The 18,176-nt window shown below is 44.4% G+C and overlaps 5 protein-coding genes across 13 annotated transcripts in view; 2 read left to right on the forward strand and 3 right to left on the reverse strand.

Annotated features, from left to right (window-relative positions):
- The first annotated feature begins 206 nt into the window (after window positions 1-206).
- Window positions 207-2,067, forward strand: RpL17 (ribosomal protein L17). Of its 2 annotated transcripts, none has more exons than XM_018015830.2 (3): window positions 207-334; window positions 596-686; window positions 1,356-2,067. In XM_018015830.2, exons 2-3 carry the CDS (start codon window positions 606-608, stop codon window positions 1,833-1,835), a joined length of 561 nt encoding a protein of 186 aa, XP_017871319.1. In that variant the 5' UTR covers window positions 207-334; window positions 596-605; the 3' UTR covers window positions 1,836-2,067. The 2 variants fall into 2 exon arrangements, with proteins under 2 accessions (XP_017871319.1, XP_089331435.1); XM_089475309.1 differs by having other exon boundaries at window positions 312-391.
- Window positions 2,068-2,923: 856 nt separating this feature from the next.
- LOC108619307 (uncharacterized) lies at window positions 2,924-4,494 on the reverse strand. 2 transcript variants are annotated; one of them, XM_018015827.2, is made up of 3 exons: window positions 4,222-4,494; window positions 3,724-4,156; window positions 2,924-3,650 (listed from the first exon to the last, which is right to left on the reverse strand). In XM_018015827.2, exons 1-3 carry the CDS (start codon window positions 4,402-4,404, stop codon window positions 3,028-3,030), a joined length of 1,239 nt encoding a protein of 412 aa, XP_017871316.1. In that variant the 5' UTR covers window positions 4,405-4,494; the 3' UTR covers window positions 2,924-3,027. The 2 variants fall into 2 exon arrangements, with proteins under 2 accessions (XP_017871316.1, XP_017871315.1); XM_018015826.2 differs by having other exon boundaries at window positions 2,924-3,653; window positions 4,222-4,493.
- A 361-nt stretch (window positions 4,495-4,855) lies between these two features.
- The window catches only part of Flo2 (flotillin-2), a 125,443-nt gene continuing 112,122 nt past the window's right edge, over window positions 4,856-18,176 (forward strand). For 6 of the 7 annotated variants that reach the window (XM_089475303.1, XM_089475304.1, XM_089475301.1 and 3 more), the window contains exons 1-2: window positions 4,900-5,060; window positions 6,355-6,507. In XM_089475303.1, coding sequence (XP_089331429.1) covers window positions 6,459-6,507 — 49 coding nt within the window. In that variant the 5' untranslated portion in view covers window positions 4,900-5,060; window positions 6,355-6,458. Of the gene's footprint in view, window positions 5,061-6,354; window positions 6,508-18,176 lie in introns of all 7 variants that reach the window. The other variant, XM_089475302.1, reaches the window with a different exon arrangement.
- Window positions 8,636-10,676, reverse strand: LOC149268036 (glucose dehydrogenase [FAD, quinone]-like). Its single transcript, XM_089475300.1, has 2 exons — window positions 10,539-10,676; window positions 8,636-10,469 (listed from the first exon to the last, which is right to left on the reverse strand). Exons 1-2 carry the CDS (start codon window positions 10,657-10,659, stop codon window positions 8,746-8,748), a joined length of 1,845 nt encoding a protein of 614 aa, XP_089331426.1. The 5' UTR covers window positions 10,660-10,676; the 3' UTR covers window positions 8,636-8,745.
- On the reverse strand, window positions 10,999-13,422 carry LOC149268037 (glucose dehydrogenase [FAD, quinone]). Its single transcript, XM_089475299.1, has 2 exons — window positions 13,238-13,422; window positions 10,999-13,165 (listed from the first exon to the last, which is right to left on the reverse strand). The coding sequence occupies exons 1-2, from the start codon at window positions 13,389-13,391 to the stop codon at window positions 11,451-11,453; spliced, it is 1,869 nt and encodes a 622-aa protein (XP_089331425.1). The 5' UTR covers window positions 13,392-13,422; the 3' UTR covers window positions 10,999-11,450.

An 18,176-nucleotide genomic window follows, 5' to 3' on the forward strand; every position in this document is an offset into this window, starting at 1 on the left:
TTGTATATGCGCACAATGTGCTCGCTGCGGAAGGAAATGATAACAAAATGTTGCGACTGCTGCACGAATTGCCTTCAATTTAGCTGTTTGAATTTTCAATTAAATTACAAAAAATGCGCGCCTTTCTTCAATATTATAGCACGCGGCGCAAAGCTCGTTGCTATGTGACTCCGATGCAACACTGTGTCCGATAACTGCTTACGATAGCCGCTCACATACACGCGCACTGTGCAACACTGTGTTGTGCTTCTCGATACCGATTTGTTGTCATATCAAGCATGGCCACCAACTCGCTGTCAAAGGTTCTTTTCCGGTTTCGTACACGACGAAGGAGGTACGCTGAATTGGCAAAGCCGCAAATAAATTTTTATACATCGTAGTAATAAAATAAGTATATATCAACAAATCGCGAAAAATAATAACAATTATTATGTGTTGAATGCCTTGTGCACAAAATTGCTATACAAATGCAAATACAAACTGTTGCCAGTTGACCACGAAAGTTGTGTTTTTTTTTTTCTGTGTACATACAAACACTTTTTTTTCGTGTTCCTTGAAGTGACTAAAACATTGGTATTTACTATATATTTTGTAGATATTAAATAATGGGCCGTTACTCACGTGAGCCAGATAACGCCACCAAGTCGTGCAAGGCGCGCGGACCGAATCTACGTGTTCACTTTAAGGTAAGTAAGGCGATTCCTCTCCAAGATGCAGACGGGCGCCAAACAGTTGTTGATAGTGTCGGCAAAAGCATGGTTGTGTGTGTGTGCGTGTGCAACATTAATCAGTGATTCTTCTGCTATAATTGCAGGTTTTCGCTTTTGCATTGTTGCTAGAATATCATCTATAGGGACAAGCTATCAGCAGAATGCGATAATAATCTAAATCGCGTTCTTCTAAAGCCTTGTCTACAGCCTCAGTATAACCAAGTGCGGGCGCACTCATTAAATGCACTGCACGCATCTCATCTGCGTGTATCCAGCTCAAGTGTGCCCCACAGTAAACTCCAGTCATGTTAAAACAGCGGCGATCTGCGCTCGATGCGTTCGTCTCTACCTGTAGCGTGATACAGCGCCTAATCCTTAGTTTAATGTCTTGAATAGGAATTGTAATTACGGCGCATTCCTTTATAAAGTAATCGCTTATAATTCTGGCGATTATTTGTTTCTCGAATGCGTCCAAAGTAAATCTCAGTCATGTTAAAACAGCGGCGAGCAGCGCTTAATGCACTCGTCTCTACCTGTAGCGTGATACAAAGCCAACTGTAGTACACATATAAATGCCACGCCCACAGCAACGTTGTCCCCTTCATGTACATATATCGGAATCTAATGTGCCTTTTCTCTTCACAGAACACCCACGAGACCGCGCAGGCCATCAAGCGCATGTCCCTGCGTCGTGCCCAGCGTTTCCTCAAGGCCGTCATCGATCAGAAGGAATGCGTTCCTTTCCGCCGATTCAACGGTGGCGTCGGCCGTTGCGCCCAGGCCAAGCAGTGGAAGACCACACAGGGTCGCTGGCCCAAGAAGTCCGCCGAGTTTCTCCTGCAGTTGCTGCGCAATGCCGAGGCGAACGCTGACTACAAGGGACTGGATGCCGATCGTCTGGTTGTCGATCACATTCAGGTGAACCGCGCCCAGTGCCTGCGTCGTCGCACGTACCGTGCTCATGGTCGCATCAATCCCTACATGTCATCCCCATGCCACGTTGAGGTTATCCTCTCCGAGAAGGAGGAGATCGTCGCCAAGGCGACCGACGATGAGCCTGCAAAGAAGAAGCTCTCCAAGAAGAAGCTGCAGCGTCAGAAGGAGAAGATGTTGCGTTCTGAATAAAATGTGTTCTGGAACGGGTGCAGCGGCGGTGGGCATCACTAGCCGTCAGTCGCCCAGGCCGGTGTTAAACAACTAAAAACATAAAAACCAAACCCGTAATTTTTTTCCATCAATACAAACATTAATTTACAAGTTGCAAAGTGTTTGTGTGCGTACATTTAAGAGAGAAAAGTTGAGGTACTGTTGAAGAACCAATACATACAAAACTGATTCTTCGATGAATCCAATGGGATTTTTTTTTCTTTTTTTATTAGAAAAAACAAGGGCGTCCGCAGTAGCACGCAATAAAGAATTTTTTACTTGTATTTGATTCGGGATTTCCATGGAATGAAAAGATATAAGAATTATCTATTGGAATTGATGAGACAATATAATTAGTGCGAATAAGTATGGCACTTGGGGCGGGGAAGAGGAGGTTGTTTTCAGCGGCTTTCCTGTATGGCAAGCGGCATTTGCCAACCTGTTGAAGCCCCAACAAGCTTATCAGAATTTGAAGTTCATTTATGTTGAGCTCTCAGACCTTTGTTATGGAGGCATTAGTTTATATTGACATTTTTTGCATGTTGCCCAATTGGGCAATTGTATTTGCCGCAAAATTGCACGCGTTTTAATTTGTGGCAATAATCAGCTGTTAATATATGGCGAACAGCTGTTTGACTGCGAGACATACATAACAAAGGGCATTGTACAACACTGAGCCACTGCTTCAATTTCGTTGGGACAACAAACGCCAAGACAATGTTTATTTTGGTGTAAGAAAGAGAGAGCACGACAGTAAACATGAGTTGAAAAGAGACAGAAGCTCAAAATAACAGATTCATTTAAAGTATAACTGGAGGCATTTTACTGGTATAATTACTTTTATAAATTAAAAAACAAGTGATTATTGAATTCTATTCACGTAGTTTAATTTGGCAAGCTGACAACTCGAAACAGCTGTTGATATCCGGCAAGTAGTTCGTCCATACAGCGTTGTCTAGCACTGTTCCCTTACAAGCATTTGCCGCACACCAAACAAAAAATGTTTGATTTTGTGCGACAGAGAAGGTTGGTAAGCATCACTTAAAAAGAGATAGCACATGTATGAGTATTTTAAATGAAATATTGGCTATTTCATTGAATCTCGTATAAAGATTCTTTATTAAAGAAGATATATTTCTATTGCTAATTGCTCATATTTGAAATCGGGCAATCATTTGTTAGCCTCACTGAGCGGTCTTTGGAGTAGCTTGTCGCTGTTGGCGGCACTAAACATCGGCTGGCGACGGACGATCTTCGGATTGGGATGTTGGGTAATTGCTATGTGCTTCTGGAGCTGCTGCTTGCGCATAAAGTCCTCGTCGCAGACAACGCAGGCATAGGGCTTCCGAATGCTGTGCACGAAGTGATGAACGTTGCGATTTTCGGGTCGACTGAACTGCTTGCCACAGATCTCGCAGCTGTAGTTCTTTTTACCGGTGTGGCAGAGCATATGCTTCATCATATTTATCGGGCTGGCGAACGTTGCCTCACAGAACTCGCATTTCACATCTCGCACCTGAGTGTGCTTCGACTTGATGTGGTTAGCCAGCAGACGCCTGCGTTTAAAGCTGCGCTCGCACTGGTTGCACTTAAAGCTCGTCTTATTTTCGTGGGTGGCCAACAGGTGACTGCGCAAGTTGGCGCGTTGCGCAAAGGTTGCATGACACTGGTCACACTTGTAGGGCCGCTCGCCCGTGTGCACACGCTCGTGATCCTCCAGCCATTGGCGCCGACCGAATGTCTTCCCACAATACCCGCAGCGGTTCTTGGCTTGTGCCTTCGATTGTTTGCCAGCTGCTATAGAGGAACAGAAAAAAACTTGAAATTATCTAAAATTATTCTGGTGATAGATAATTTGAGAACGAACCTCCTTGCTTCACTTTGAAATTATCTTCCGGCTCCTCTTCCTCGTCGCTATCGCACTCGTCATAGTCTATATTGTTGATCTCCGTGTTCGTGTTCGTGTCCGTGTCCGTGTCCATCTCATTAATTAGTTCTATATCATCTGGGCATCGCTCCAGTATGTTTAAATGTTCGACATTGGTTATTGTGTGCTCCTCGACAAAATCCGACTCGAGCAAACTGTTGTCCTCGCTTAGAAGCTCGTTTTCATCCTCCTCCTCTTCCTCTTCCTCCTCTTCTTCTTCCACCTCTTCCTCCTCTTCCTCTTTCATAATTAGTCTTCCATTTAGCTCAAGTGTTAACATATGTTTTTCTTGTATTTCCAGCCGTGCCGCAGTCACTTGATTCTCTAATGCCTCGAAGTTGAGCAGGCTCACCTTGCAGGTGCTGCACACAAACTGCGAAATATGAGAGTATATTAGTTCATCGATATTAAGGAACACTCTTCCTCTCTTATGCTCACCGTGGAGTGAAGCTGCTCTTTCTGCAGTTCATAGCCCAGGACTATTGCCAAAATGTTGGCCAGACTCTTCAGCTCAATGCCGTCCGCGTCGTAGCGCTGGTCGAACATGTGCTCGTATACCTTATTGTCCTCAAATGTGCAGTTGCACAGGTAACAACGTAGTATGCTCTCCGCTCTAACCATTTTTTATTTTTCGTACAACTGTCTCTGCCAATTTTCAACATTTGAGCTGCTGAAATATGCATATGTCAAAAGTAATATATCGATAGACGATAACGAACCGAAATAATTCTATTGCGGGACGTTCAAAAACTACAGCTTAAAGTGAACAAAAAATAAATAATATAAATAAACAAGTAATATCAACCAAATTATTCGTCGTTTAATTTATATTTAAAAAATAAAATAAAAATAAATATATAACTTAAGCTAACTGTAAGAAAGTGCAAATAATTAATACCAACAGAGATTCCCTTTATACACTTCATTGCGATTGTTTTAAAGTAGAAGCCGTAGCTTTATCAATTCGGTAGTCCGGTTTACGCAATAGTTTTTAAATTAATATTAAGGAATTATTAAACATTAATAAGTAATTAATTTTGCTGGCTCTGCATTAAATACCAAATTTTGAACAAACTTATCGGGGCTGGTCACACTGGCAGCAGTCATATTCAATTTCGATAACAGTGAACGATAAGCCAAATAGAATCTAACATTGCCAATTCGATTGTGGAGTTCTGCGGTGCCGGAATAAATAAATGTTCGTTGCTCGCTGGCGCATACCAATTAGTTACAAATAAAAATAAATAACATTCAAGTGCTTGCGATCGTGTGTATTGGTGCGTGCTACTTGTTGTCGCATACACAAATATGAGCGGCATTTGTTCAATATTTTGTTCTTCTGTCCATTGTTTTTCTTTTATTTTTTTGTAGTGCAATTGTGGGTGAAATTGAAACTGAAATTTGTGAAGTGGTTTGCGCGCGTTTCTTTTAACTTACATATATATATATATTATTTAATATATATATATATTTATATTGCCGGTTGATCGTTGCAGAGAGTGACTTTAGCTGAGTGTTTGCTGATTTAGGCGGCGTCAATAGGAAACCAATAAGCAGGCAATAACAGAATGCATACAAATTTTTGTTTACTTCCAATAAGAATTTGACACACAGCAGCAACCCCAACTAGAATGTGAAGTAAAGGCGGCCGCTAGGGGTTATTTTTTCCTCGTATGTATGTGTGTGTGTGTGTGTACATATATGTGAGTAATTTGTGTGTTTCTATTGTTGCATAGGCTGTGCTGCTACTAGTGCTGCTTTTTGTTCTAAACAAAGTATATGTATGTATGTAAAAAAGCGCCGAAGATGAGCTCATGATAAGCGGCGTTTGCTCTCAATATTTATGCATATTTTTTAATATCACACGCACACGCACTCGCTCACACACACGCACACAAGTCAAACATCCTCGCAGCAATAGTAATTTCGCGTCGCTGCCGCAGCGCTGCCGCAGCGCTGCCCAAATGCTTCAATGTTTGCGTCATGCGGCCGCCACTAGACCAGTTCAATGGGACGCCATTACACGCTGTTGTTTTTGTTGTTGTTTCTGTTCTAATTTTATTTGGCGTACGCGGCTGTTGTTTGGGTGGTGCGATGATTTAGCTTGTTCTTTTTTTTAACGAGCGTATTAAATTTATATAAAATAATTCAATTAACAAGGGAATTTTTTTTCGAATTATTTTACTTTTGCGATGCGGACAGAAAAGCTCGATAAAATCGCTATTAAGAGCATGTGTGAGTGTGATTTACACATTTGATGCTCAATTGCTCAGAACAAGTTGTTATCGTTGTTGTTGCTGTTGACGCCGCCCCAACATGTAAATGCAAGCACAAAGCAAAACAAAACAAAACACATATGGGAAAGCAATAACTCGCAGCGTGCCGATGCAAGTATAAATAAATGTAGCATACTCTGCGGCGGCACCGGAAACACTCGCGGCACAAAAAGTGCTTCCTGCTTGAATTCGATTTGAAGCGGACTTCATTTCTTTTTATTTCACCTTTGTTTACTTACGCCACATACACATACGTATATCTATATTGTTCTGTTGTTTATCGCTGTTGCTGCAGTCTTCGATCCGAGTCCAGAGGAGCCGACAATCGTACACAAACGTACAGGATTCAAAGTGAATTAGCCAATTAGGAGGACAGCCCCAACGACAAAGTCTTCCAGCATGGGCAACATACACACAACGGGCCCCAATGAGGCGTTAATTGTTTCAGGTGAGCTCACAAGCTGATTGTCTTTAGATATATCATTACAATAAACAATTATGGATAATCGACTCGAAGTCTCCTCTCGAATTTCTGACTTGATTTCGTCTCAACTTCAACTAGTAGTTGTAAGTAACCAAGTGAAGTTCATACTCTTTCACATATGTGTATATAAAACTCTCGCCCTTTTTACAACTGTGCGTCGCACCCTCGGAAACCAATTTCAAATGCAGTAATTAAGCAAACCCATCCGCATTGTTGACAGTCAGCAGCTGCTACATTTTCCGTTGCATACTTCGTGGCGCTTAGCTTGAAATTGTTTCGCATACTCCTCAACAAGATTATGCGCAAGTGGGGTATGCTAGCTGTGGGACTCTTTTAGTAGTAGATTACTCACATATCGTGTATTATACTTTATACTTTATAGCTATGATCTGCACTTGAAGTATTTGCTGAAAACTTTTGCTGTTTCTCAAGAGCTGTGAAATTGAACTAGCCATATCTGTATACTATATATATTTAGTATATATCGAGGGGAATTACCGCCTATTAAGAAGTTCAAATAAATATTGATATAAATGAATGTGCAAAACCTATTTATAAACAGGTATCATATATCTTATCAACAATTTGCAAAGCCTAATAAGCAATGATTGTTGTTTTGAGATTGCGGAATTTTGAGAGATATACAGTAAGCGAGAGAGAGGGTAAGAGAATGAATGATAATAAATGGGAGGGAGACAGAGGTGGAGATAGAGAGAGATGAATAGATGAAGAGAGAGGCCAAAAGTTAACTACAGTGAGAAGGAGTAAGAATAAGAGAGATCAGAGAGGGTGTGGGAGAAAGAGAGAGATAGAGAGAGAGAGAGAGAGAGTAAGTGAGTAAGAGAGATAGAGAGTGAGTAAGCGACATATAGAGAGAGAGGGAAACTTAGAGAAGGATAGAGAGAGACAGGCACAGAGAGAGAGAGAGAGAGAGAGGGAGAGAGAGAGAGAGAGAGAGGGAGAGAGAGAAAGAGAGAGGGAGAGAGAGAGAGAGAGAGAAAGAATGAGAGAGGGTAACAGAAAGAGAGATAGAGACTGAGAGAGACAGGAAGAGAGAGAGAGAAAGTGAGTAAAGGAATGAGAGAGACTTGGATAATAAAAAGAATTTGCGAGCTATTATTTTGAATATATCAAAATATTCTCATATACTTGATATCTACATACAAACACAAACTTAGTCTAGAAATCTGTAATTGACTTTCAGATACATATACATACACATATATGGCTACCACTAATCAAATCAGATACGAGCAAATATTTCATTAGGTCAGCTATTACATTTCCTATCGTATGTTAATCACCCTGAAATCAGCCTATCAGCGGAGCACTCAGTGAGCCAATCAATTGAATTGATTTCTGTATATAATATAATTGAATTATGTGTAGATAAGATGGTGTGGCCTTTTACTGCTATCTATGAGTTATCAATGCACGATCCGTACTTAAAAACTAATGCTGTAAACTGAAAATAGGATTTCATTCGGGGTATTCCCGATTTTTGACGTTGCTGGCCCCCCTCTGAAAGCCCCCCGATGATGCATATTGAAAGTGTTGTTGCCTTGCTGCCCGCAACAAGGCTAACAACCACAACAGCAGAACAAACAACAACAATGGGAAATTTGTTTGCCTCTCAGCCGCTTCCTCTGCCTCTGCCTCTGCTTCTGCCCCTGCATACTGATAACCACTTGTAAGCACCATCCCCATCGACTGCAAGTCAACTCATCTAGCATACTAGCTATACCCTCCCCCCCCCCCTCCCTCCCCGCACTCTTTTCATCCGTTCAACGGGCGAGCTAAACAATTCGCAACCCCCCTTTACCTGCCTCCGCCGAGCTCTCCCTGTTGGGCTTTGGGTACAGCCAACAGCATCCGTTGGCAAGTTTCAGTTTTCATGTTTTGACTATTTCATGGCTGGCGGCATGCAAACCACCCCGTTGGATAAGTATATCGTGGCTGTGCCTAGTCGAAACGAAAGTATTTCAACCCTCGTTACTTGGGACTGGGTGAATGCACTCTGCGGCCGGTCAACCCCCAGGCTCCAGCTCAGCTCAGCTCAGCTCCCCCCGTCCCCCGCTCTGTTGCCCTCCTGTTATCATGTTAGGCGATTTCATTTAATTAACTTGGCCGAGGCAAACAACAAGCTTGGAGCCCATCCCTCCGTTACGTCAGCCACAGGGTTTCGACCGCCACACTTGAATCTCAAAGCCAATGGTCTCTTATCAAGTCGGCCGCCTTCTCGCCGATCATGAAGGCTGCCGCATTCGTGTGGGCGGTGGGTGGCAGGGGAATGACACTGGTGTCCACGACGCGCAGCTTGCGCATGCCGTGCACCTTCAGCTCCGGGCTGACCACAGCAGTGGGATCGGTGGCTGGTCCCATGCGGCAGGTGGCCACCTGGTGGTGGAGTGTGTAGGACATGGTGCGGATGGAGCAGCGCCAGTAGTCGTCCGAGCCGAAGCGCTGATCCTCACAGCCAGGCACGGGGCGATCTAGGAGCCTGGCGCCCAGTGCCTGGAGAGCTGGCATCTGAATGATGCGGAGGGCCTCCTTGATGCCATCGAGCAGGTACTCTACATCCTCCTCATTTTGGAAATAGTTGGGATCGATTTTGGGCCAGGTGAAGGGATTACGGTTGTGCAGCCAGAGACGACCCACCGACTTGGGATGAAATTGCATCACAAGCAGCGTGAAATGATCCTGACTCGCCAGCTGCAGCGGCCTGTGGAGCGTGTCATAGATCTCATCTTTGAAGTTGGCGCCCATTTTGAGTGCCGTGCCCTCATCGCTGGCTAGACTGCCCGCCACGAATATAAACTCTAGATCCGGCCAGTCGCTGGGCCGGCGTGATCGAGGCGATTTTAGGAAGGTCAACGCCTCGACACCCCCAATGGAGCTGAGACGCGTTGCCGGATTGCCAGCCAGATAGAAGGACAGTATGTCAGATAGGGTAACACTTGTTGGAAATATCGTCTGGCCCGTGGTGTTGGTCACAAAGGTGGGTCCAAAGTGGCACATGTGATCGTACAGCAGCTTGCCCACTGGCAGAGCCTGCACCACGGGCAGCCCGATAGCTCGCAAATTATCCTCCGGCCCGATGCCCGACAGCATCAGCAGCTGCGGCGAGTTGAAGGCCCCCGCGGAGAGGATGACTTCCTTGTGCGCCCTAAACTTGTATGTGCGCTGTTTGTAGACCAGTTCAATGCCCTGCGCCGACTTGGTAGCCACGTCGATGAGCACGCGGGTTGCCCTGGTGAACGGAAAGACGTGCAGATTGGGCCTCAGCCGACGCACGGGCTGTATGTAGGCGGAGTACGCGCTGTGCCGGCGCCCATTGAGTGTGTTGGCCTGCACATAGGAAACGCCCAGCTGCGACTGGCCGTTGTAGTCGGTGCGCGGATGACCCGCCTGCTCGGCGGCTCGCACATACGCATGCACCAGGCTGCTGCGGATGCGCACATCCTCCACGCTGAGGGGCCCGCTGTGGTTGTGATAGGGCGAGTGCTCCAGGCCCTGCAGCTGAGCGGACTCGCTGCGCAGGAAGTAGGGCAGCACCTCGTCGTAGCTCCAGCCGTGGTTGCCCCGCTCCGCCCAGGCGTCAAAGTCGCGTCGATTGCCGCGGTTGTAGATCATGAAGTTCATGGAGCTGGTGCCGCCCAGACCCTTGCCGCGCGGCAGGGCGCACTCGTGGTTGTTCATGCCGCGACAGGCGAGCCGCTGCGGCACCGAATGATAGTTCCAATTGGAGGCAGTCAGCTGCAGCTGTCCAGCCAGCACGGGCGTCAGGTGGGCAATGTTCTCGACGCCGCCCGCCTCGATCAGGGCCACGCGCCACTGGGGATTCTCGGAGAGTCGCGCCGCCAGGGTGCAGCCAGCGGCGCCAGCTCCCACCACAATAAAGTCGTAGCTAGCCGAGTTCCGAGGCACTGCGAATAGTTGCTCTCAATAGGGCGGGGCATTCTTCAAAGATGTGTTGCTGTGGTTGCTTAACTCACCATTCGGGCGCACCTGCTGCTCCAGCAAGTTGACGAGACCCAGTTCCCTCAGCTGCTGGATGAGCCGCGGCTCAGCCAGAGAAGCCACAAAGTGTGTTGTTAGCAGTGCCAAAAGCAACATTTTACTGATGCCACTGACTGGGAGATTAAGCTTTATAAGTCTGAGACCTGAGTAAGGCTCCCGGATCGCAGCAGAGCAGGTCTGAATTGCGTACTCGCATTGTTTTCGGTCTCTCATAAAGTTCAAGTGGAAACGAGCGTTAAATAGCCCATAAACACGATAAGGGACTCCTCTTCCCAAAAGCCCACCAATTGTTGCGAGGTATACGAGTTAAAGAATTCTAATAAAGCGAGGCCCCGAAGGGCACATACCACATACCCCACATAAACGAAATAAATAGGAACCTGTATCGAATAAATTTAATATAAACCTGTATGCCGGCATACCAATTTCATTGCATCAATTATTAAATAGGTTTTATTTTATGGCTAAATGGAATGTGCAGGAAATGTCATGGGGTATACGGATCTTACTAACTAACGGCACATTAATGCTACAGAGCCAAATGTGCCTCCAGTGGGAGGGTCGTGCAGGGTATGTTTAATGGCCTAATATATGCGACGATTGAACAATTTCACTTTTTAATTGACGCGGGTTCATTTAACTTACAAACAAAATTAAAATTACTCATTACCAAAAAAAAAAAAAAAAAAAAATTAAACAAAAAAAAAAGAGAATTACGTCTCTATCGGTTTTGCTCACTCCCGTTTGGGGAAGAACCCGTTGGACTCGTTCTCGTTTTTATTTACCTTCTCCACACTCATTCACGCGAGCTTTCGACTCGCATTTTATTAACCCATTTACTCACGCGGCTATTCATGCCCGTCTGTCAGCTTTGAGTCTCTTCAAGCTCAAAGCCAATCGCCTCTTATCAAGTCGGCCGCCTTCTCGCCGATCATGAAGGCTGCCGCATTCGTGTGGGCGGTGGGTGGCAGGGGAATGACACTGGTGTCCACGACGCGCAGCTTGCGCATGCCGTGCACCTTCAGCTCCGGGCTGACCACAGCAGTGGGATCGGTGGCTGGTCCCATGCGGCAGGTGGCCACCTGGTGGTGGAGTGTGTAGGACATGGTGCGGATGGAGCAGCGCCAGTAGTCGTCCGAGCCGAAGCGCTGATCCTCACAGCCAGGCACGGGGCGATCTAGGAGCCTGGCGCCCAGTGCCTGGAGGGCTGGCATCTGGGTGATGCGGATGGCCTCCTTGATGCCCTCTAGCAGCTGCTCCACATCCTGTTCGACGGCAAAGTACTTGGGGTCGATGCGAGGCCATTCGAGCGGATTGCGAGTGTGCAGCCAGAGGCGGCCCACGGACTGTGGCTTGAATTGCATGACGAGGAAGGTAAAGTGATCCTGATGGTGCCAGGCCAGGTGTCGGTACATCTTCTCGTAGATCTCATTCTTGAAATTGGCGCCGTGCGTTAGGCCCGTGCCATCATCGCTGGCCAAGCTGCCGGCCACCTGGATCAGCTCGATGTCGGGCTGATCGTGTGGCGTTTGCGCCGCAGGTGTCTTGATGAAGGTCAGCGTCTCCACACCCCCAATGCTAGACAGCCGTGTGTCCGCGCGTCCTAGCAGAAAGTCCTTCAATGCGGGCAGTGTCAGACTCGAGGCGAATATCGTCTGGCCCGTGGTGTTGGTCACAAAGGTGGGTCCAAAGTGGCACATGTGATCGTACAGCAGCTTGCCCACTGGCAGAGCCTGCACCACGGGCAGCCCGATAGCCCGCAAATTATCCTCCGGCCCGATGCCCGACAGCATCAGCAGCTGCGGCGAGTTGAAGGCCCCCGCCGAGAGGATGACTTCCTTGCGAGTGCGCACTTCGAAGCGACGACGGCCGTGCAGCAGCTCCACGCCGATGGCGGATTTGGTGGACTCGTCAATCAGCACTCGCGTGACCCGAGCCATGGTCAGAATGTGGAGATTCTTGCGCAGCGGTCGCACAGGCTCAATGTAGGCGCTGAAGGCGCTGTGCCGTCGACCCTTCAGCGTGTTGGCCTGCACATAGGAAACGCCCAGCTGCGACTCCCCGTTGTAGTCGGTGCGTGAATGGCCCGCCTGCTGGGCGGCACGCACATACGCGTGGGCCAAGCTGCTGCGGTAGCGGACATCCTCCACGCTGAGGGGCCCGCTGTGATTGTGATAGGGCGAGTGCTCCAGGCCCTGCAGCTGAGCGGACTCGCTGCGCAGGAAGTAGGGCAGCACCTCGTCGTAGCTCCAGCCGTGGTTGCCCCGCTCCGCCCAGGCGTCAAAGTCGCGTCGATTGCCGCGGTTGTAGATCATGAAGTTAATAGAGCTGGTGCCGCCCAGACCCTTGCCGCGCGGCAGGGCGCACTCGTGGTTGTTCATGCCGCGACAGGCGAGCCGCTGCGGCTGCGATTTGTAGTTCCAATTGGAGGCGGTCAGCTGCAGCATGGGCGCCAGCACGGGTATCATATGCATTAAGTTCTCCACGCCGCCCGCCTCTATCAAGTAGACGGTCCAGTTGGGGTTCTCGGAGAGGCGCGCGGCCAGCGTGCAGCCAGCGGCGCCAGCTCCGACCACGATGAAGTCGTAGCTGCCACGAGGCACTGTGGGAGCAGTCGAAGGAGTTGAAGTGGTTAGGCGCTAATAAAGATGGGGTGGACAGAGAGAGCACTTACGATCGGTATAGTTGGGCAGATTGATAATGTTGCCCAGGCCCAGTTGACGCAGCTGCTCTATATTGAGTGGCTGTTGCCTCTTTGTAGTGGCTGCGGCAAGGGCCAAGGCAAGAAGCAGAACTTGGCCCAGTGGAAAGCTCTGCCTGATCATCATTGTAGAACCGTACGCTCGGTCGATTCGCTGGCAACTGTGCCGGTGAAATGCGGTATCTGGTCCATTTCAATGCTGTCTGCGCACAGTGGGGCAGCTTCTATTTTAGCAGCATGAAAACTTTCTTTGTTGATCAACTGAAACCCTTTAGGGTTTTGTGCTCCCAATTTACTCTAGTCATTCAGCTAGCTACATTTGCTATATTTTTTATATGATAGTTAGCTTCTACCCCATCCAAGATTTTTGTGCATATTTAAGATGAATGCTTGTTGGCATTTGCATTTCCTGCTTCTTAGTTTGCTAAAGGTTTTCATTCCTCTCTACAAAATGCTATCGATTGTAATATCTTTCGTGGCACTGTGCAGGTTTGGCTTCTTTAGCTTCTGGTGCTTCACTCATCTGTACGCATTTTATTGCTGGCGACCCATTAGCGTTTGCTGCCTTTCTTGCTTGCCCACTCTCTCTGTCTCCATCTCTCTCTCTCTGTGTTCCGTTCTTTGTTTCGCATCCAACTATTTGACTCTTCAGCTCAGTCTTGGCTTGACTTGGCTTGGCTTTTATGCGTGGCTCATTAGCCGGCTCAGTTGGCATTTTGACGGCTTCATTTTGGCCGCTTGCAGAAAACCTACCGGTTGGTCCAAATTTTATGGGGTAACTGTATCGACAGAGCAGCGGAACTGTAAACACTTGTTAGCTGACAGCCGGAGCAAAGTTCTTCTGACTTTATAACTCGGCGACTTCAATTTTGAATCGCTGTCTCTGTGGCCTACCAGCCAACCCTGTGAGCAACCCCATCAAATGGTCGCCCATTATTTGTATACCCTGTAATGTTGCAATGCATATCAAAGAGGAGTATTCTAATTGGATTAACAATTATTTAGAGAGAAAACTGTCTATGTCTATATATTATTGGCAGATATTTCTGGAGTTTCGAATAGGGCAACTTTAAATAGTGAGTTAAGACGACTTTTTTGGGTCTTTTGGCAGTTACTCTTAACGATTAATATATTTTATTTATTTCATCTAAATTTCATCAAGAACATTTTCTTTCTGATAAATTATAAATTTTTCAAGTAGCATTGGTTTCGTCCGGTCTTCTTTATTATTGATAAATTATTATTCTTATTTTTTTTTTTTATTTTATATATTTTATATTATTTATATAGAAATCGAAAATTGTGATAAATCGAAAAAAATGCTGTCCCCCCGAAAAAAATCATTCCCAATAATTAAGGATAATTTAAATTTCTGAGTAAATCGAAAAAAAAAAAAAAAAAACTGATTCTATTGTCATTTCGAATTATAAGGACTCGAATGTATTTTAGTTTAATAATAGAATATTACTTAACTTGGAAATAAGTATACCCATTTTCTACATCTCTTTTTATTATTATAATTATTATTATTATCATTTATTTTTTGTATTCCTTGTTCCTTTATTGTTGCTCTTATCATTAGCTCCATAGTACAAATTTAAATATACTTCAACTATAAACTATTTAAATGCATTTATTAAAATTGATTCTTTTATTTTTATTGTAAATCTGATATTTCTTTTCTATTTTTTATGGGACTCCACTAAGGTCTACTGGGTTTAGTCTCTTCAGCCTTCGTCACTCTTTGTTCGTTTGTATTTGGATACGATGCCGATCAACATATGTATCCAAAGCTCTATCGGCGACTGACAGTCCGCTTCAGTTCAACTTTGTAGCGCTAAATAAATTAATGTCCAATTTTCACTTCCATTATTAACCTCAAGATTAGCAAATGTAAATTCTGTAAATTAGCATATGTGGATTCTCGTTTTATATATTATTATCCAATATTATAGATTCTCGTAAATTGAATTTTATGCTAATTATCATATTTCATTTCGCTAAATATGAATCGATAAATCGATTATTATATTTGTTTGTTAGCGTATTTTGAATATTACGTTAGTGGTTCCGTATAAATCATTTTTACAGGCTAACTTCTAGTCGGACACTCTCAATTCAAGCATTTTTTACATAAATTTCATTTGGTCTTTTTTCCCATGACAAAGTTGAAAGAAAACATAATTACGAGCCTCGAACGTATCAAGCGCAATCAGGGCAGATTAAACGGGCTTTCAGTTGACAGCAACCCTCTGTCCGTCCCCTGCCCAGCATTTAGCCTTTGTTTAGTTGTGCATTGCAGCGGCTGGAAACCACCCCGCAATAGCGATGACATGCCCGGGGCGCAGACATTCGTCCGATCTGTCCGGCATATTGAAAATAAGTATGCAAGTGCCTGCAATCCCCTGGCAACCACTTGCAAATCTGTTCGTTGGTTTTTCTCTTGCTTCTCATTTTTTTGGTCGCTTTGCTCAGTAAACTCCATGGGGCTGAGTTGCCAGCCAGTCACCTGTGCATCGTGGCCCCGGGCATCGCCCAATCTGAATTCATGAATATTTGATGCTTTGATAATGAAAGTGCCGACTTTTAGGCTGGCTGGAGGCTAACGGGGACAGAGATAACCGCATAATCCCCAGCCAAAACTCCAATGGTGGGTTGGTTGAGGCTGTATTTCTTATATAAGGAATATATTTATCATTGTGGCAGATACTATACGCTTGAATGGTATATAATACATGGAAACTCTTAATGAAAGTGCTTCTAGCTGAGCAACACGAGCTTCTCTCACTAACCATAGTTTCTCTGCATACTCTCAGGCGTCATCAAGAAATCGTCTTAAAATGCTCATGTCAAATATAGTAAGCTCTAAAGACCCTGTGGATAGTTTATTGGCCTCGTAATTATTTACAATGTGCCAAGGCGTACTAATTTCCTAATGTAAATATTGAATATTTAATATTCTAAGCAAGCCATAAGCTTTTTACTTGAATCATACTCCAGCTTTATAAATATAATATATTTTTAAATTTATTTATTTATATCTATATATAAATTTCTTCTATAGAAATTCATACTTTCCGAATATATGCGGGCAGAATATTTGTCGGTCTGTTAGTCATCTTGTTAAAAGTTTCTTGATTATTAATTTTTAGTCTTGCAACGGAAGTGTCTAAAAACTCGTAGCTTTAAAGTAATAACAAAATATGAAGTGCAGCTGTGGGTATCTTTTAAGTCAGCGTCGATATAATAAATCCAGTTTGCTTCGAGATATTCAAATATAAAGCGAAATAGTACTTTAGTTAGTTTGTGCCAAATCAAGGCAACGATAGAACTCGAAATTCCGAAAGCAACAATAAACTTGAGCCAATTATAGACGTGCTCGTTAGGCGTCGACTAGTAAATACCCTGTACGCAGAGCCAATAGAATCTTATGCCATGCCTAAAATAGCCTGCTGCTCGAGAGTGATAACCAAATACATACAGGGTATTTAAGCGGAGCCCAATTATTTGAATGCCAGTCGCATATCGTTTCCGCAACAATAAAAACGAGTAACAGCATTTAATAAATCTGAAAAAAGAGCTTCAACAAAAATCAACAATCAACAAAAAGGCGGCATTTGATTTGCTCGCAGTCGCAGACTTCAGGGCTTTAAATTTGATAATGTTGTTAGCATTTGTTGTTGTTGCCTTTGTTGCTGTCTGTCGATTAGCATGAAAATTGGCAAAAAAGCAACTCAGAAACAATGAGAACGAATAATACATTAATCTGTGGAAGAAACTCACACAAAACGAAGTAAATGTTAGATTTTCAATGCAAATGAAGCTAGAGCAGCATATGAATACGCTGACGTCTGAGTAAGTATGGGTAAATGCGATGAAAGAATGGAAGATATGAGAAAATAGATGTTGGTGGTGTTTGGATAAATGTATATGCATGAGTAAATAGAGGTACAGATAGACTTATAGGTATATAGGATTCAGCTATAAATACAAATACAGATATAGATGCAAATACAGATACAGATACAGATACAGATACAGATACAGATACAGATACAGATACAGATACAGATACAGATACAGATACAGATACAGATACAGATACAGATACAGATACAGATACAGATACAGATACAGATACAGATACAGATACAGATACAGATACAGATACAGATACAGATACAGATACAGATACAGATACAGATACAGATACAGATACAGATACAGATACAGATACAGATACAGATACAGATACAGATACAGATACAGATACAGATACAGATACAGATACAGATACAGATACAGATACAGATACCGATACCGATACCGATACCGATACCGATACCGATACCGATACCGATACCGATACCGATACCGATACCGATACCGATACCGATACAGATACAGATACCGATACAGATACCGATACCGATACAGATACCGATACAGATACAGATGCAGATACAGATACAGATACAGATACAGATACAGATACAGATACAGATACAGATACAGATACAGATACAGATACAGATACAGATACAGATACAGATACAGATACAGATACAGATACAGATACAGATACAGATACAGATACAGATACAGATACAGATACAGATACAGATACAGATACAGATACAGATACAGATACAGATACAGATACAGATACAGATACAGATACAGATACAGATACAGATACAGATACAGATACAGATACAGATACCGATACAGATACAGATACAGATACAGATACAGATACAGATACAGATACAGATACAGATACAGATACAGATACAGATACAGATACAGATACAGATACAGATACAGATACAGATACAGATACAGATATTTGTGATATTTCTCTACATACATATCTATATATCTCTATACGTATTTTATATATCTATTAAAA

Source organism: Drosophila arizonae, chromosome X, assembly GCF_054131065.1.
Source record: "Drosophila arizonae isolate 15081-1271.41 chromosome X, UAZ_ARI_1.0, whole genome shotgun sequence".
Lineage (NCBI taxonomy): Eukaryota > Metazoa > Arthropoda > Insecta > Diptera > Drosophilidae > Drosophila > Drosophila arizonae.

What these genes read in the sequence shown, in the direction of transcription:
- LOC108619307 (XM_018015826.2), bottom strand. Translation starts at nt 4,404, where the DNA reads ATGGTTAGAGCGGAGAGCATACTACGTTGTTACCTGTGCAACTGCACA. An exon ending in AAGAGCAGCTTCACTCCACG is followed by an intron (nt 4,157 to 4,221) that starts GTGAGCATAAGA and finishes CATATTTCGCAG; the next exon opens with TTTGTGTGCAGCACCTGCAA. An exon ending in TTTCAAAGTGAAGCAAGGAG is followed by an intron (nt 3,654 to 3,723) that starts GTTCGTTCTCAA and finishes GTTCCTCTATAG; the next exon opens with CAGCTGGCAAACAATCGAAG.
- LOC149268037 (XM_089475299.1), bottom strand. Translation starts at nt 13,391, where the DNA reads ATGATGATCAGGCAGAGCTTTCCACTGGGCCAAGTTCTGCTTCTTGCC. An exon ending in TCTGCCCAACTATACCGATC is followed by an intron (nt 13,166 to 13,237) that starts GTAAGTGCTCTC and finishes CTGCTCCCACAG; the next exon opens with TGCCTCGTGGCAGCTACGAC.
- LOC149268036 (XM_089475300.1), bottom strand. Translation starts at nt 10,659, where the DNA reads ATGTTGCTTTTGGCACTGCTAACAACACACTTTGTGGCTTCTCTGGCT. An exon ending in GCAGCAGGTGCGCCCGAATG is followed by an intron (nt 10,470 to 10,538) that starts GTGAGTTAAGCA and finishes AACTATTCGCAG; the next exon opens with TGCCTCGGAACTCGGCTAGC.
- RpL17 (XM_018015830.2), top strand. Translation starts at nt 606, where the DNA reads ATGGGCCGTTACTCACGTGAGCCAGATAACGCCACCAAGTCGTGCAAG. An exon ending in ATCTACGTGTTCACTTTAAG is followed by an intron (nt 687 to 1,355) that starts GTAAGTAAGGCG and finishes TTCTCTTCACAG; the next exon opens with AACACCCACGAGACCGCGCA.